Raw genomic sequence first — 15470 nt, 5'->3', positions numbered from 1 at the left:
ACACTTCATCTATAACCAGAAGAATAAACATAAATCATCCAGATTAACATGGAATTATTATCAAACTCATACAGTAATTGAATGTTCTTTTTTTAATGCAAGAAGACATAAAAACAATTAGTTAACGACTCTATGACGTTCTTACCTGATTTGTCAGAATAACAAGTAAAATATTCCCTCCTTTACAGCTTTAACCAAACTGGAAGACTGTGGATCCTGAAGTAGAGGCTCGTGTAGCAGGGAAATAGGTTTCGTTTCTCTCGAATCCACAAACTTCCTGGTCTTCAAAGCTCAGATGTGTGTGCATGACAGAGCGAGAGAGAGAGAGAGAGAGAGAGAGAGAGAATAGACATATTGTTTATGTGAAGCCATGACTTTGCAGTTTTAATGCTCTACTCTTTGTACTTTTCTTAAAATCCTACCGTATCTCTCGACACCAATAATCAGACTAGTTTAAAGGTTTGTAATAACAAAAATGTTTTTTTTTTTTGTTTGAACGGCTTCTAAAACACTTCCAGCAATCTGTGCGTAAAATAATAAAATCATTAATGAATTCATGCTTGTTGTACAAAGTCATTGGCATCAAAGCTTTAACATGTGATGCTTTGTGATTATAAGAACAGCAGGTTTTTATTCTGATACTGTGGAGAAAAACAATCTCACACAGATCATGAATTCTGGAGACACAATATTTCCTAAAACAAACTCATTTCCATCAATTGATCTCTAACTGCACAATACATTATTAATTATACATTAAACCAAAGAAAAACAAATATAAAGATGAATCTTTTAAAGAAACATTGCTATGAAAGTTACAGATCATTTAAAAAATTTGTCTTAAAAAGCTTTTTGCCGTTTCTCAGCTTTTTGTCAACACCGAAATCAAAAATCCAACATAAATATAGCCGACGGTTACAAGCGTTTAAGCACATGCGTAAAAAGGTATTTTTATTTAGTACGCCTATAACCACCTAGATCATAGACGGAAAATACCATTTACATATGAAGTAGTTTATCTCGTCCTCTGGGATAATGACCGAGTGAAAAGCTTTTGAGCTAAACTGATCACAGCTGACATTTAATTTCTGATGAATATGTAAAATATGTCTGATATCATTTTTGATTATTTAATGTAAAATACTAAATCTATGCGTTTTGACAATTTAGTTAAATAATTGAATAATGACAGGAAAGAATGAAGGAAAATCTGAGTCAAATAAATGCATCTGAATGACAGATCTCTAATGATGCACAAGCCTGTATATTTAGCTGAAGGAGTGTCATAACAGTAATATAATCACAGACTCTTAAGACAATGTTTTCTAAAACAGCAACATTTACACTTTGAAATTAATCAAAAGATCACTGTTATCAACACCAAAGAACAATTTCATTTAATTTTCTCTTTATTTTATCATAATTGCAATTACATTATTAATTATATACATCAATCCAAGAACAACAAATAATAAAAAAACATTTTTTAAGAAACATTGCTATGCATTGATGGAAGATGATATTTGAAAAACTCAAAGTCTTTAAAAGGTTTTCAAAAAATGACATTTCTCCGTTTTTTTCCAACACTATCAGATAGTTATGAAACAGTGAAAATCAATCAAAATCAGGCCTCATCCTGAAGTCAACTCAGTTATTCATATTGTAAAAAAGAAAATTGTTAATAAAGAAAGGCGGTCTTATTAGCAGCATCACAACAGAACGAAACAGCGGCTGCATTTAAAACATGTAATATAACACGGTACATGAGTAAAACATTATCAACACCGTCCTGTAAACAGTTTACTAGGTTCCACAGCCGAATATTTTCCAAACTAACCTTGAAACCTTGTGGCTCAATGATGAACTGCATCATGAATTCAAACATAGACTATTATCCATTACAGAATACACAAGATCTAAATCATTGCAACATCTGGTTTTGTAACATCTGATAATGAACTGTTTACTATATCCAACTTGAGAATGTCTTAAATGGGTGTTGTATATTCATTGATGGTGTTTAAGAAATGTGTCTTTTGTTAATTAAACTACAAGTTACATTTTAATTTCAACATATAGGCCTACATGTTCCAGAAGTTTAGCAATTGAATTTGAAACTCGATCAATTATATTTATTTCTGGTCTGTCTGATTTCTCTTCTGCTCTACGATCCTGACAGAAGAACCTTCTCCAACCCCAAACGCAGGGTATAAGGGTTCAGTGAAAGTGTTCTGGACTCTGTGAAGGAGAGTCATTGTGTCAGAGACGCTGTAGAAGGACAGAGTTCCTGCTCTGTGATCCAGATACACTCCTATTCTAGAAGCTGCAGGGATACAGACTTGGGCTTTATTATGTATGAAATAGAAATCCTGCAGATAATAGCCCAATCTCCAGGATATTTTGTTGAAGCCAAGTCTACAGTCATCAATGTTTCCTTTACGACCAATTCCTTTGTAACAAACTGCTACAGCCCAAACGTTTCCACTGCACTCGACCTCCCAGTAACAGCGACCGCACAAACCCTCTCGACACAGGACATTCAAATATCCATCAAATCGCTCTGGGTGATCAGGATATTGTTGAACTTTATCTGAATATGATACTTTTCTGTTTTCTTCTGACAGTTTGAGTTGTTTATTTGCAGTGTTTGGATCCAATTGCAGTTGACAGGAATCTGAGGATGAATGCACACAAACCCATATGGAATATTTTATTATTATTATTTTTCTAAAATTCTTATTTTGCACTTTTAATTATGTTTATATTAACATGTACATATTTTTGTGAAGAAATCGCTCAACTTACATTGCCAAAATGTATTGGGAGTCTTTGGTTCTGGAGTCTGTGCAACATGAACATTTGACACTGAAAACATGAGAAGAAACTCAACTGTAAACTCAATATGAGGTGTAATCACACATGAATGAAACATTTTATTACCATAGGAAAAAAAGCATTCAGACCTTCTCGAGATATTCTTGCTGTTTGCTGATGACAGACGTCCTCCAAAACCTCCTTAAACGCTGAGATTGAAATGTCTTTAAAAGACAGATGAGTGTGTTGAGTGAAGCTGGGAACGTCATCAAATGTGGGTAAAACACACACAGACTGACAGCTCTGAAATGAGATTATTATAAATAATTAAGACAGATCTTTTCCAGAACATAAAACGAGCATGGTATAATAGTGTTTAATTTTATGGATAATTCTCAACATTTTTGTGTCATTACCTTCAGACACTGGATCTGATCATCATTAATCAGAAGTTTGTCAATCTCTGCTTGTGTTTTTCTGAGTTCTGTCAGCTCTTGATCCAGATGTTTGTGAAGTTCCTCTGCTCGACCTATCTCAGTCTTCTCCTGAGCTCTGATCTGCTCTTTAATCTCAGAGCGTTTCTTCTCAAGAGAGCAGATGAGCTCAGTGAAGACCTTCTCAATGTCCTCCATGGTCTCTAGCGCTGAACTCTGTCAGAGACACAAAGATCTTATCATGAAGATCATAGTTCTGACTCAAAACAATGCAGGTAGAAAGAAAATTAGTGGCTGTCAAAATACAAAATGGACAGAAGTCTCAATAAGAACACTGAGTTCACGATTCTTATAGCAGTTTAACCAATTTTTGGAGCTCAAAATCCATCGGTCATCATGTACTTTCATAGAATTTTTTAAATCGACTTTTTTGCAAGTCAAACAAACTTTAAAACTAAAGAACACATAAAGAAACATACTTTAAGAAGCTTCACAGCTTCACTGAGTTCCTGCTGACCTCTCTCTCGCTCCTGGATCAGCTTCTGACACGACACCTTTATCTCCTTTAACTCTTCCTGAAGATGTTCACATACAAAGGAGGAAGTATAGGTTAGGTACTATGTCAGTCATTTAAATTAGTAATTTCAAATAAATAAATAAATTTGACTTATCAACTCAAGAAAAAATGACAACAAAACTAAGCATTCATTACCTTTTTACTAGTCCATTCTGAATCCACAGACACCACACTGTGTCCTTTATGATTATCAGTACACAAACAACAAATACACTGATGATCATCCTGACAGTAAATCTCCAGAAGTTTCCCATGACTGAGACAGATGTTCTCCTGAATGTGTCTGGAAGCTTCGACTAGTTTGTGCTTCATAAACGCAGGAGATTGATAGTGAAGCTGCAGGTGAGTTTGACAGAAGGAGGCCAAGCACTGCAGACAGGACTTTACAGCTCTGTTCTTCTCTGTAGTGCAAACATCACACTCCACAGCAGCCGTTTGTAGGGACGTCTTCTGCAGCGTCTCCATCATCTCAGCTATCAGAGTGTTCTTCTTCAGTAGAGGTCTCTGACTGAAGCTCTCTCTGCATTGGGGACAGTGGTACGGCGGCCCCTGCTCCTTCTGGCCCCAGCAGTCAGTAATACAGCTCATACAGTAACTGTGTCCACAGGGAATCGTCACCGGCTCCTTCAGAGGATCCAAACAGACTGGACAGCTGAACTGATCCACATACGGACTCGCTGCAGATTCAGACATTTCTTTGCAGACAGTCTGTCCTCAAATAGAAACTGCTCTGCCAGAAGTAAATCATTAAAGAAAGTACATAAATCAACATGTAAATCATTAACAAAAGAGCATGTAACTCTACAAAAGGATAATAGTTTTGAGTATTAATATAAAAGAATAATCCTAAAATATTCATCCATAACCAGAAAAATAAACATAAAACATCCAGATTAACATGGAATTATTAACTTATTAATATTAATATATGTGGCCCAGGACCACAAAACCAGTTTTATGGGTCAATTTTTTTAAATTGAGATTTATACATAATCTGAAAGCTGAATAAATAAGTTTTGATGTATGGTTTGTTAGGATAGGACAATATTTGGCCGAGATACAACTATTTGAAAATCTGGAATCTGAGGGTGCAAAAAAAATCTAAATATTGAGAAAATCACCTTTAAAGTTGTCCATTTCTGTTGCCGATTTTGCTGTGTCCACTCACAAAAATATTTTATTGTATATATTTAAGGTAGGAAATTTACAAAATATCTTCTTGGAACTTGATCTTTACTTAATATCCTAATGATTTTTGGCATAAAAGAAAAATCGATAATTTTGACCCATACAATGTATTGTTGGCTATTGCCACAAATATACCCGTGCAACTTGTGACTGGTTTTGTAATCCAGGGTCACATATTATTAATAATTATATATTAATATATCATACAGTAATAATTGAATGCTCTTTTTTCAATGCAAGCAAGAAGACATAAACAATTCGTTAAGGATTTTAGGATGTTCTTACCTGCTTTTACAGAATAACAAGTCAAATATTCCCTCCTTTACAGCTTTAACTGGAAGAGTGTGGATCCTGAAGCAGAGGCTCGTGTAGGGAAATAGGTTTCGTTTCCGAATCCACAAACTTCCTGGTTTTCAGAGTGCAGATGTGTACATGAGAGAGAGAGAGAGAGAGAGAGAGAGAGAGAGAGAGAGAGAGAGAGAGAGAGAGAGAGAGAGAGAGAGAGAAAATAAACATATTGTTAATGTGAAGCCGTGATTTTGCAGTTTTGTTGCTCTACTATTTGTAGGCTACTTTTATATTCATTATCGTGATAATAACTAGCCTACCTAAAATAATAAACACGTTTGGAGAAACTGTAGAGTTTCGTGATGAGAGTGATGATGACAGAGTGATGACATGACATTCAGTCAAAGTGAGCCCCCTCGTGGCTGGCTATTATGGCTACAGGTCATAAGTCCCGCACTTTTCATAAAAATGACACTAGCCTATTCTTCAAATACAGTTTCTCCAAAAGTGTTTATTATTTTAGGTAGTTATTTTCACGATAATCCAAGTCCAAGAGTCCATTTCCTCGGATGAGATTGTTTTTATTCGTTATTTGACACTATAAACCATGCATGCTATAAACACACACTGACCTCCTCGAGCTTTTATTTTGGCACTTCCGGTTACCGGCATTTTGAATTTGCATATTAGTTAAATATTTAGTTTCACCCGAAACATAGATTCAACATTTAGATTTAGATTTAACGTTTAGATTCAACATTTAGATTTAAATTTAGATTTAACATTTAGATTTAGATTTAGTATTTAGATTTAACATTTAGGTGTAACATTTAATATTTAGATTTAACTATTTAAAATATCTCTAAGTTGACAAATATTGTTGTAAATGTGCTAAAAAGTGACCGTCAAAAATTCATACCAGTTTTTTAAACATTGTTTGAAGCTAAATGTGACAAAATGTTGTTGTTATTTTCAGTGAGCCGCTTTACAAACGGCGCCCCATACATAACGCACCATTTCATTTTATTTTCTCTTTATTTGATCAAAATTACAACATTACTTAAACTGAAGAAAAGCAGGCATATAAAAATAAATCTGAAACAAACATTTCTACTATGTATTGACAGAAGGTCTGTTAAAACTGTGCCTCTTTGAAAAGGTTTCTCAGCTTGTTGTCAACATCTGCTTAATTATGAAACAATAAAAATCAAGCAAAATCAAAGTCATACTGCATCCTGAAGTCAACTCAGTCATCCAGTTGTAAAGAAATACGGCTCAATGTAATGTTTTAATATGAAGGAATTTTCAGTATTGATTTTTCACAGGTGTTTAATCAAATTATGAATTACACATTGCATCATGTTGTGTTTTAGGGTTAAAAGAAATGTCCATAACCTTACCATATAATGCCCAAACTAACTGATGATGATGAACTGCATTAATTATTATGAGCTTCAATAAATAACCTTGCTGAAGTTGAGCACTTTCAGACGCCAAGATAATGAAATACACACAAAATGTCACTGTAACATCTGAATCTGAAAAATATGATAATGAACTGTAGATTTATTTAATGACATCAAATCTGAGAGTGTCGTAAGGTGTTTGTTATCTTTAAAACTAGAAAATACACTTTGATTTGAAGGGATAGTTCACCCAAAAATGAGACATACTCCCATTATAAAGCTTGTAAGAGCCAGGACATTTTTTAATACTGTATAACTCCGATTGTATTCGTCTGAAAGAAGAATGTCATATACACCTAGGATGGCTTCAGGGTGAGTAAATCATGGGCTAATTTTCATTTTTGGGTGAACTATCCCTTTAAGTAAACTGTTTTACATATTCAGAACTCAATTTAAAGGGGTTGTTCGGGATTTTTGACATCGGACCTCATTTTTAAGTCAGCCTGGTTGTTATTCATCAGTGGAGACATTTTTTTCATTTTATTATCCAGTCCTTATATTTGGATAGTTAGCCGATGCTAGGCTAGCGCGAGACAATGGTATATGTGTTACCCAGCCATTAAAAACCGTTTTACCCACTCCACAGTGCACTAAACGCAAATCAATTATAACACTAGACTATCGATGTATATGTCCGTTGAGAGAATAATGTTAGAAATCAAACTTACCTTTCATCACATTGCATAAGTTATAATTTGTTCCCTGTAATCATAAGCCTTGTCTACAGCAGCAGCGGAGTGATATTGATTACCTAGGCAACCGAGTGAGCCGGTACACACATGACACAAGTGTATTTACCTGCCGCTGGTACACTGATTACAGTGCGCTTCTGTTCTGTGTTTACTTTTTGCCGCATTACTAACCAGAGCAAAGTAAAATTCCGCAGCTGCTGAGAAACTAGTTCCTTTGGGATCATTGAGATGAAAGGTAAGTTTGATTTCTAACATTATTCTCTCAACGGACATATACATCGATAGTCTAGTGTTATAATTGATTTGCGTTTGGTGCACTGTGGTGTGGGTAAAACGGTTTTTAATGGCTGGCTAACACATATACCATTGACTCGCGCTAGCCTAGCATCGGCTAACTATCCAAATATAAGGACTGGATAATTAAAAAAAAAAAATGTCTCCACTGATGAATAACAACCAGGCTGACTTAAAAATGAGGTCCGATGTCAAAAATCCCGAACCACCGCTTTAAAATAATCTTTAATGTGTAAATGTAACTGTCAAATACAGTCATGTCGTTTTAAATGTAGTTTTCTGATCAATTATATTTTTAAATTCTGCTCTTTATGATCCTGACAAATGAACCTTGTCCAGTTCGAAACGCAGGGTATAAGGGTTCAGTGAAAGTGGTCTGGACTCTGTGAAGGAGAGTCATTGTGTCAGAGACGCTGTAGAAGGACAGAGTTCCTGCTCTGTGATCCAGATACACTCCTATTCTAGAGGAGCAGACAGGGATTGAGACAGAGGCTTTAGCATGAATAAAATGAACATTCTGTTGAGAGAGGGACAATCTCCAAGATTTTTGGTTGAAGCCAAGTCTACAGTCATCACTTTTTCCTTTACATCTAATTTGTTTGTAAGAAACTGCTACAGCCCAATTGTTCCCACTGCACTCGACCTCCCAGTAACAGCGACCGCACAAACCCTCTCGACACAAGATGTAGAGAAACGCATCAAATCTCTCTGGGTGATCAGGATACTGCTGATCTTTAACTGAATGTGTTGCTTTTTTGTTCTCTTCTGACAAGATGAGGTTTTTGTGTGATGTCTTTGGATCCAGGTTAAGTTCATAGAAATCTAAGGAGAAAGGATGCACACAAACAGAGTTATAAACTTTATTATTGTTATTATTTTCTTTATATTTCACTTATTTATCAATTAACATGTACAGCCTATTTGGGTTTGAGTTTGTGAGCAATCGCTCAACTTACATTGCCAAAATGTATTTGGAGTCTTTGGTTCTGGAGTCTGTGCAACATGAACATTTGACACTGAAAACATGAGAATATATTTTTAGGTGTAATCATACATAGTATAAATGACACGTTTTAAAATCCAAGGAAAATCATTCAGACCTTCTCTGAATATTCTTGCTGTTTCCTGATGACAGACGTCCTCCAAAACCTCCTTAAATGCTGAGATTGAAATGTCTTTAAAAGACAGATGAGTGATGAGAACGTCTTCAAATGTGGGTAAAACACACACAGACTGACAGCTCTGAAATAAGAATAATATTATTTTAAACATAAGTTGTGAAGCACAATTAATCTTTTCAAAAACACAAAACAACCTTGTGTCACAACCTTCAGACACTGGATCTGATCATCATTAATCAGAAGTTTGTCAATCTCTGCTTGTGTTTTTCTGAGTTCTGTCAGCTCTTGATCCAGATGTTTGTGAAGTTCCTCTGCTCGATCTATCTCAGTCTTCTCCTGAGCTCTGATCTGCTCTTTAATCTCAGAGCGTTTCTTCTCAAGAGAGCAGATGAGCTCAGTGAAGACCTTCTCAATGTCCTCCATGCTCTCTAGCGCTGAACTCTGTCAGAGACACAAAGATCTTATCATGAAGATCATAGTTCTGACTCAAAACAATGCAGGTAGAAAGAAAATTAGTGGCTGTCAAAATGGACAGAAGTCTCAATAAGAACACTGTGAGTTGTATGTCACGATTCTTATAGCAGTTTAACCAATTTTTGGAGCTCAAAATCCATCGGTCATCATGTACTTTCATAGAATTTTTTTTATCTACTTTTTTGTGTGTCAAACTAACTTTAAAACTAAAGAACACATAAAGAAACATACTTTAAGAAGCTTCACAGCTTCACTGAGTTCCTGCTGACCTCTCTCTCGCTCCTGGATCAGCTTCTGACACGACACCTTTATCTCCTTTAACTCTTTCTGAAGATGTTCACATACAAAGGAGGAAGTAGGTTAGGTACTATGTCAGTCATTTAAATTAGTCATATAAAATAAATAAATAAATTTGACTATTATCAACTCAAGAAAAAATGACAACTAAACTAAGCATTCATTACCTTTTTACTAGTCCATTCTGAATCCACAGACACCACACTGTGTCCTTTATGATTATCAGTACACAAACAACAAATACACTGACGATCATCCTGACAGTAAATCTCCAGAAGTTTCCCATGACTGAGACAGATGTTCTCCTGAATGTTTCTGGAAGCTTTGACTAGTTTGTGCTTCATAAACGCAGGAGATTGATAGTGAAGCTGCAGGTGAGTTTGACAGAAGGAGGCCAAGCACTGCAGACAGGACTTTACAGCTCTGTTCTTCTCTGTAGTGCAAACATCACACTCCACAGCAGCCGTTTGTAGGGACGTCTTCTGCAGCGTCTCCATCATCTCAGCTATCAGAGTGTTCTTCTTCAGTAGAGGTCTCTGACTGAAGCTCTCTCTGCATTGGGGACAGCGGTGCGGCGGCCCCTGCTCCTTCTGGCCCCAGCAGTCAGTAATACAGCCCAAATATTCCCTCCTTTACAGCTTTAACCAAACTGGAAGAGTGTGGATCCTGAAGCAGAGGCTCGTGTAGCAGGGAAATAGGTTTCATTTCTCTCGAATCCACAAACTTCCTGGTTTTCTGTGTGCAGATGTGTGTGTGCATGAGAGAGAGAGAGAGAGAGAGGGGTTTGTAATAACAAAAATGTGTTTCTTTGTTTTAACTGCTTCTAACACACTTCCAGCAATCTGTGCGTAAAATAATAAAATCATTAATGAGTTCATGCTTGTTGAACAATGTCATTGGCATCAAAGCTTTAACATGTGATGCTTCGTGATTATAAGAACAGCAGGTTTTTATTCTGATGTTGTGGAGAAAAACAACAATCACACACTTTTATGTTTCCTCCTAATGTATTTATATAGACAATTCGATATTTGCACATAGAGGAAAACACTCATACACGTTTGGCTGGTTCACTCACTTCTTCTGGACTGTTTTTATTACAACCGAGAACTCCGTCGATTACAGAACACTACTGCGACCTAGTGGTCACCTTCATATAGCACAACATTAGCTACATACAGTATATAACATTTCCTCCCCACTAAGATAGAATGTGCCTTTAACACAAAATATATATATTCTTTAACAGTTTTTTTTATTAAAATTTTTTTTTCATCAAAATAAAACTCAGGAGTTCTCTATTTTTGTATACTTGCATGTTGAAAACAATATGTCCCACAACTCAGACTGTACTACCACATTCTGTGAACTAATCACTGTTTACTCATCACGGAAACGTACGGGTGGTTTTCTGATTCTCTCAGGAAAACGTTTCACAGTCTCTGTTGCCTGGGTATATTCCGTAGGGGGTGGTTCAATGGACGGGTGTGTTTTTGATGATTCGGAAATCTCAGGAATTTGATTATCATTCTTTTCCTGTGGAGGTGTATTAAGGTGCAGTGTGGTGCAACTATCACTATGAGGTAGTACCACCTGCGGACTTACAGGAAGGTTCACTTCAATCTGCTGAGGCTCTGAATCTGGCCGTGTCAGCATCTGGTCCACATGGCGTTTCCAAACCCCTGGTGATCCCACCTTTACCTTGTACGACACCGGTCCTGTCTTTTCCATAATAACACCTTGTGCCCACTTTTCCTCCCCTTTCCTATAATCACGCACCAGGACTGACTCCCCAACATCAAACTGTCTGGCCCTAGAGTGGCGTTGGCGTCGTTGTTGTTGAGCATCCTGTGACCGGTGTACTGCTCCAGCAACACTGGGTTTCAGACAATCCAATCGAGAGCGCAGTCTGCGTCCGAGGAATAACATAGCCGGCGTTTCTTTCGTTGTTGCATGAGGGGTGTTTCGGTATGTCAGAAGAAACGCATCAAGTCTCTGACGCACACGTGCCGTGCCGTGCCTTTGGACGCTTTTAAGGCATGCTTGAACGTCTGCACAAACCGTTCGGCCAAGCCATTGGTGGCAGGATGGTATGGCGCTGAGCGGATGTGTTTGACTCCATTGACCCTCAGAAATGCACTGAATTCTTCAGCACAGAATTGCGGTCCGTTGTCGCTCACAAGGATGTGTGGAACGCCATAGCGACTAAAAAGACCCCTGAGCACTTGAATGGTCATGCTGGCCGTGGTGCTGTCCATAATATGCATCTCCGGCCACTTAGAATGTGCATCCACAACGACCAGGTACATATGTCCTTCAAATGGACCCGCAAAGTCCACATGTATCCTTTCCCATGGACTAGAGGGCCACATCCAAGGGTATAGAGGTGCTAGCCCAGGCTCTTTTTGTACGTTCTGACAGGAGTGGCAAGATTTAGCTTGGAGCTCAACTTGAGAGTCTATGCCGGGCCACCAAACATAACTACGGGCCAAGCTCTTCATCCTCACTACACCTGGATGTGCGGAGTGAAGCTCTTCCAGAACTCGGGGCGCAGTTTTGGTGGCACGACCACTCTCACACCCCACATGAGGCATCCCTGCTGTATTGTGAGATCAAGCTTACGCAGCAGGTAGGGTGACAGTTCTTCACCTGCGCCCTTCGCAGCTGGAAACTGACCAGTTGAGACCATTTCTAAGACACGTGACAAAGTGGGGTCAGACAAGGTGTCCCGTCTGATCTCAGTGCTACTGACTGGTAATGTGTCCAACTGAGATGTGTAGAATACCTCTACCGCGCCCAACTTCTCTTTATGAGTGTAGGAGAGTGGCAAACGTGAAAGTCCATCGGCATTTGCGTGTAATGCACCTTTCCGGTATTGAATGGTGTAATCATGCGCTGACAAAAGGAGCGCCCAACGCTGCATTCGGGCTGCAGCCATTGACGGGGTACTTTTCAATGGGCTAAGGATGGAGGTCAGTGGACGATGGTTAGTGAGTAAGGTGAACTTATTACCATAGAGGTACTGGTGGAACTTGCGTACTCCAAAAACTATCGCTAGCGCCTCCTTCTCGATCTGAGCGTAGTTTTGTTCCGCCTTGCTGAGAGTTCGAGATGCATAGGCTATTGGTCTTTCCTCACCATCAGGCATGACGTGCGAGAGCACAGCTCCGACCCCATAAGGCGACGCATCACAAGCGAGGCGGAGGGGCAGCTTAGGATTGTAATGGGTCAATACTTCCTGAGATACCAGTAGTGCTTTAGATGTCTGGAACGCTGACTCACAGGCTGACGTCCACTGCCATTTCTTCCCTTTATTTAGCAGTTCATTCAGTGGTTTCATGACAGTGGCTAAGTCGGGAATGAAACGTCCGTAATAGTTTAGCATTCCAAGGAACGAACGTAGCTGACTGACATTGCCTGGTGCTGGTGCGTCCACAATAGCACGCACCTTCTCTGGTGACTTGTGGAGTCCAGCTGCGTCAATGATATGGCCCAAGTATTCCACAGACTCCTGGAAAAACAGACACTTCTCTGACTTGAGATGCAGGCCTTGTTCCTCTAGCCTGCCCAGAACTGCATCCAGAGTTTTTAGGTGAGTCTGTTCGTCAGGACCACTGATAAGGATGTCATCCAGGTAACAGTGCGTGTACGGCAGTCCGAGAAGCACTTGGTCCATTGCCTTCTGAAATAAGGTAGGTGATGAGGCTACTCCAAATGGTAACCGGTTAAAACGAAACAGCCCTTTTTGTGTTGAGATAGTCAGCAGCTCCCTAGACTTTTCTTCTACCTCCATCTGTAGATAGGCGTTTGATAAGTCTAGTTTACTAAAGCGTTGGCCTCCTGCAAGAGAGGCAAAAAGGTCCTCAATACGTGGAATTGGATACTTATCCACGCACAGAGCTGGGTTGAGAGTGACCTTGAAATCTCCACAAAGTCTCACAGTGCCATCCTTTTTGCTGACAGGCACCACGGGCGTGGCCCAGTCACTATGCTCCACTGGTGAGATCACCCCAAGCTCAGTCAGACGTTGTAGTTCAGCATCAACTCGAGGTCTAAGAGCATATGGCACATTACGTGGTGGACAGAATTTGGGTACACTGTTAGGTTTAATAGTCAATGTGGCCTTAATTCCCTTCATTGTGCCTAGATTTTCAGAGAACACAGCTGAGTGTCTTTTTAACACCACCTCCAAGTTATCTTTCTCACTTTGCTCAATTGCATGCACAGTCTTTAAGTCTTTCCAGTTCAGTTTAATCACTCTCAGCCACTCTCTACCAAACAGTGCGGGTGCATCCACTTTAACTACATACAAGGGCAAATCAGCACATTGCTTATTTAACTTTACTTGCACCTTAATGACCCCTTCTGGCTCCAAGGGCTCACCAGTATATGTCTTGAGCATAACATCAGTAGGTTGCAGTGGCAGTTGACCCAGCGTGCTTTTGTACTGTTCCCAAGGAATCAACGACACAGCAGCCCCTGTATCCAATTCCATCTCCATTTTCTTTCCATTTACTACAGGCAGCACTGAGATTCGTGAATATTTCCCTTTTTGTGACATGTAATACAGTCCCAACTCACAGTCAGTGTCAGATTTATTTTCCTCACTTTCATTTTCATCTCCTCTTGCCTCAACATGATAAATTCTCTTCTTTCTATCTTTTACATTGCGCTTAAATGCATTACCTTTCTGTTCAGGTTTTTCCACTTTCTGTTTCCATTCTCTGCCATGGCTGCTTTTGGCTTTGCTCTTACACATGTGCTTTGTGTGGACTTTCCTCCCACACTGGTGACAATCACGCTCTTTGTACCAGCAGTCCTCATCAGTATGATTTATTTTCCCACAACGGGGGCATTTATGGGAAAACACCGCGTTCACTTTAAGCGAGCCACTTAACTGCTGCACGTCGTGCGCTGCCGTCTCTGCAGATACAGCGTAATCGACTGCTTTCTGAAATGTGAGATCTTTCTCCGTCAACAGGCGCTTCTGCACAGTTTCACTTTTAAGTCCACAAATAAATCTGTCCCTAAGTGCGTCTTCCAAGTAAGCACCAAACTTGCAATGTTCCGAAAGTTTTTGATCCTAGCACACTAAGCAGCACCGGCACTTTCTTTGTGTCACTAATCTCATTAGCCAAGATGTAATGTTCGAAACGTTCAATATACGTTGCCCATTGCTCACCGGTCTCCTCAAAGGGATCCATATGTCCGATTATTCCAGCCATGATGTGTCTGCTTCTGGTGGCTTGCACTATAACGTTAGACTCTTCGGAAGCAGACCGACTCATCACTTCACTAAGTTAGCTCACTAGCTAGATATTTTCAGCGTGGTTGTTCTTTTATGTCCAAACTTGACAAACACTGGCTGTTTATTCGCCGATGCCATGAAAAGTCTTCAAGACTACACACCTCGTCGCCAATTTATTTGATGTTTCCTCCTAATGTATTTATATAGACAATTCGCACATAGAGGAAAACACTCATACACGTTTGGCTGGTTCACTCACTTCTTCTGGACTGTTTTTATTACAACCGAGAACTCCGTCAATTACAGAACACTACTGCGACCTAGTGGTCACCTTCATATAGCACAACATTAGCTACATATATAACACACAATCTCAGATCATGAATTCTGGAGAGAAAATATTTCCTAAAACAAACTCATTTCCATCAAATGATCTCTAACTGCACAATACATTATTAATTATACATTAAACCAAAGAAAAACAAATATAAAGATGAATCTTTTAAAGAAACATTGCTATGAAAGATACAGATTATTTTTAAAAATTGTCTTTAAAAGCTTTTAGCCATTTCTCAGC

General features: G+C 38.8%; 3 protein-coding genes and 1 long non-coding RNA gene across 6 annotated transcripts in view; 1 reads left to right on the top strand and 3 right to left on the bottom strand.

The window, feature by feature from the left end:
* LOC309507082 (E3 ubiquitin/ISG15 ligase TRIM25-like) overlaps positions 1 to 5397 on the bottom strand; it is a 38698-nt gene extending 33301 nt beyond the window's left edge. Inside the window, exon 1 of one of the 3 annotated variants that reach the window (XM_082181191.1) lies at positions 5299 to 5397. The gene's annotated coding sequence lies outside the window, so the exon portion shown is untranslated. Of the gene's footprint in view, positions 1 to 145; positions 305 to 5298 lie in introns of those variants that run through there. The other 2 variants (XM_082181190.1, XM_082181192.1) reach the window with 2 other exon arrangements.
* The window catches only part of LOC309507142, a 44366-nt gene extending 28936 nt beyond the window's left edge, over positions 1 to 15430 (top strand). Inside the window, exons 2-4 of the long non-coding RNA XR_014209040.1 lie at positions 345 to 451; positions 10420 to 10608; positions 15246 to 15430. This is a non-coding gene — a long non-coding RNA (uncharacterized lncRNA). The remainder of the gene's footprint in view (positions 1 to 344; positions 452 to 10419; positions 10609 to 15245) is intronic.
* LOC309507085 (E3 ubiquitin/ISG15 ligase TRIM25-like) lies at positions 1392 to 5371 on the bottom strand. The gene is made up of 7 exons (XM_082181200.1): positions 5299 to 5371; positions 3961 to 4555; positions 3728 to 3823; positions 3231 to 3464; positions 2964 to 3117; positions 2806 to 2865; positions 1392 to 2674 (listed from the first exon to the last, which is right to left on the bottom strand). The coding sequence occupies exons 2-7, from the start codon at positions 4516 to 4518 to the stop codon at positions 2133 to 2135; spliced, it is 1644 nt and encodes a 547-aa protein (XP_082037326.1). The 5' UTR covers positions 4519 to 4555; positions 5299 to 5371; the 3' UTR covers positions 1392 to 2132.
* Positions 7378 to 10404, bottom strand: LOC309505787 (tripartite motif-containing protein 16-like; the record flags this gene model as incomplete). The annotated part of the gene is made up of 7 exons (XM_082179245.1): positions 7378 to 8575; positions 8710 to 8769; positions 8854 to 8995; positions 9082 to 9315; positions 9580 to 9675; positions 9813 to 10275; positions 10370 to 10404. The coding sequence occupies 7 exons, from the start codon at positions 10402 to 10404 to the stop codon at positions 8049 to 8051; spliced, it is 1557 nt and encodes a 518-aa protein (XP_082035371.1). The 3' UTR covers positions 7378 to 8048.
* Positions 15431 to 15470: the final 40 nt, after the last annotated feature.

Source organism: Leuciscus leuciscus (genome assembly GCF_965113295.1).
Source record: "Leuciscus leuciscus genome assembly, chromosome: 9".
NCBI classification, from domain to species: Eukaryota; Metazoa; Chordata; class Actinopteri; order Cypriniformes; family Leuciscidae; genus Leuciscus; species Leuciscus leuciscus.
The sequence above is the reverse complement of the archived record's forward strand: the minus strand, read 5'-3'. Positions and strand labels throughout refer to the sequence as shown.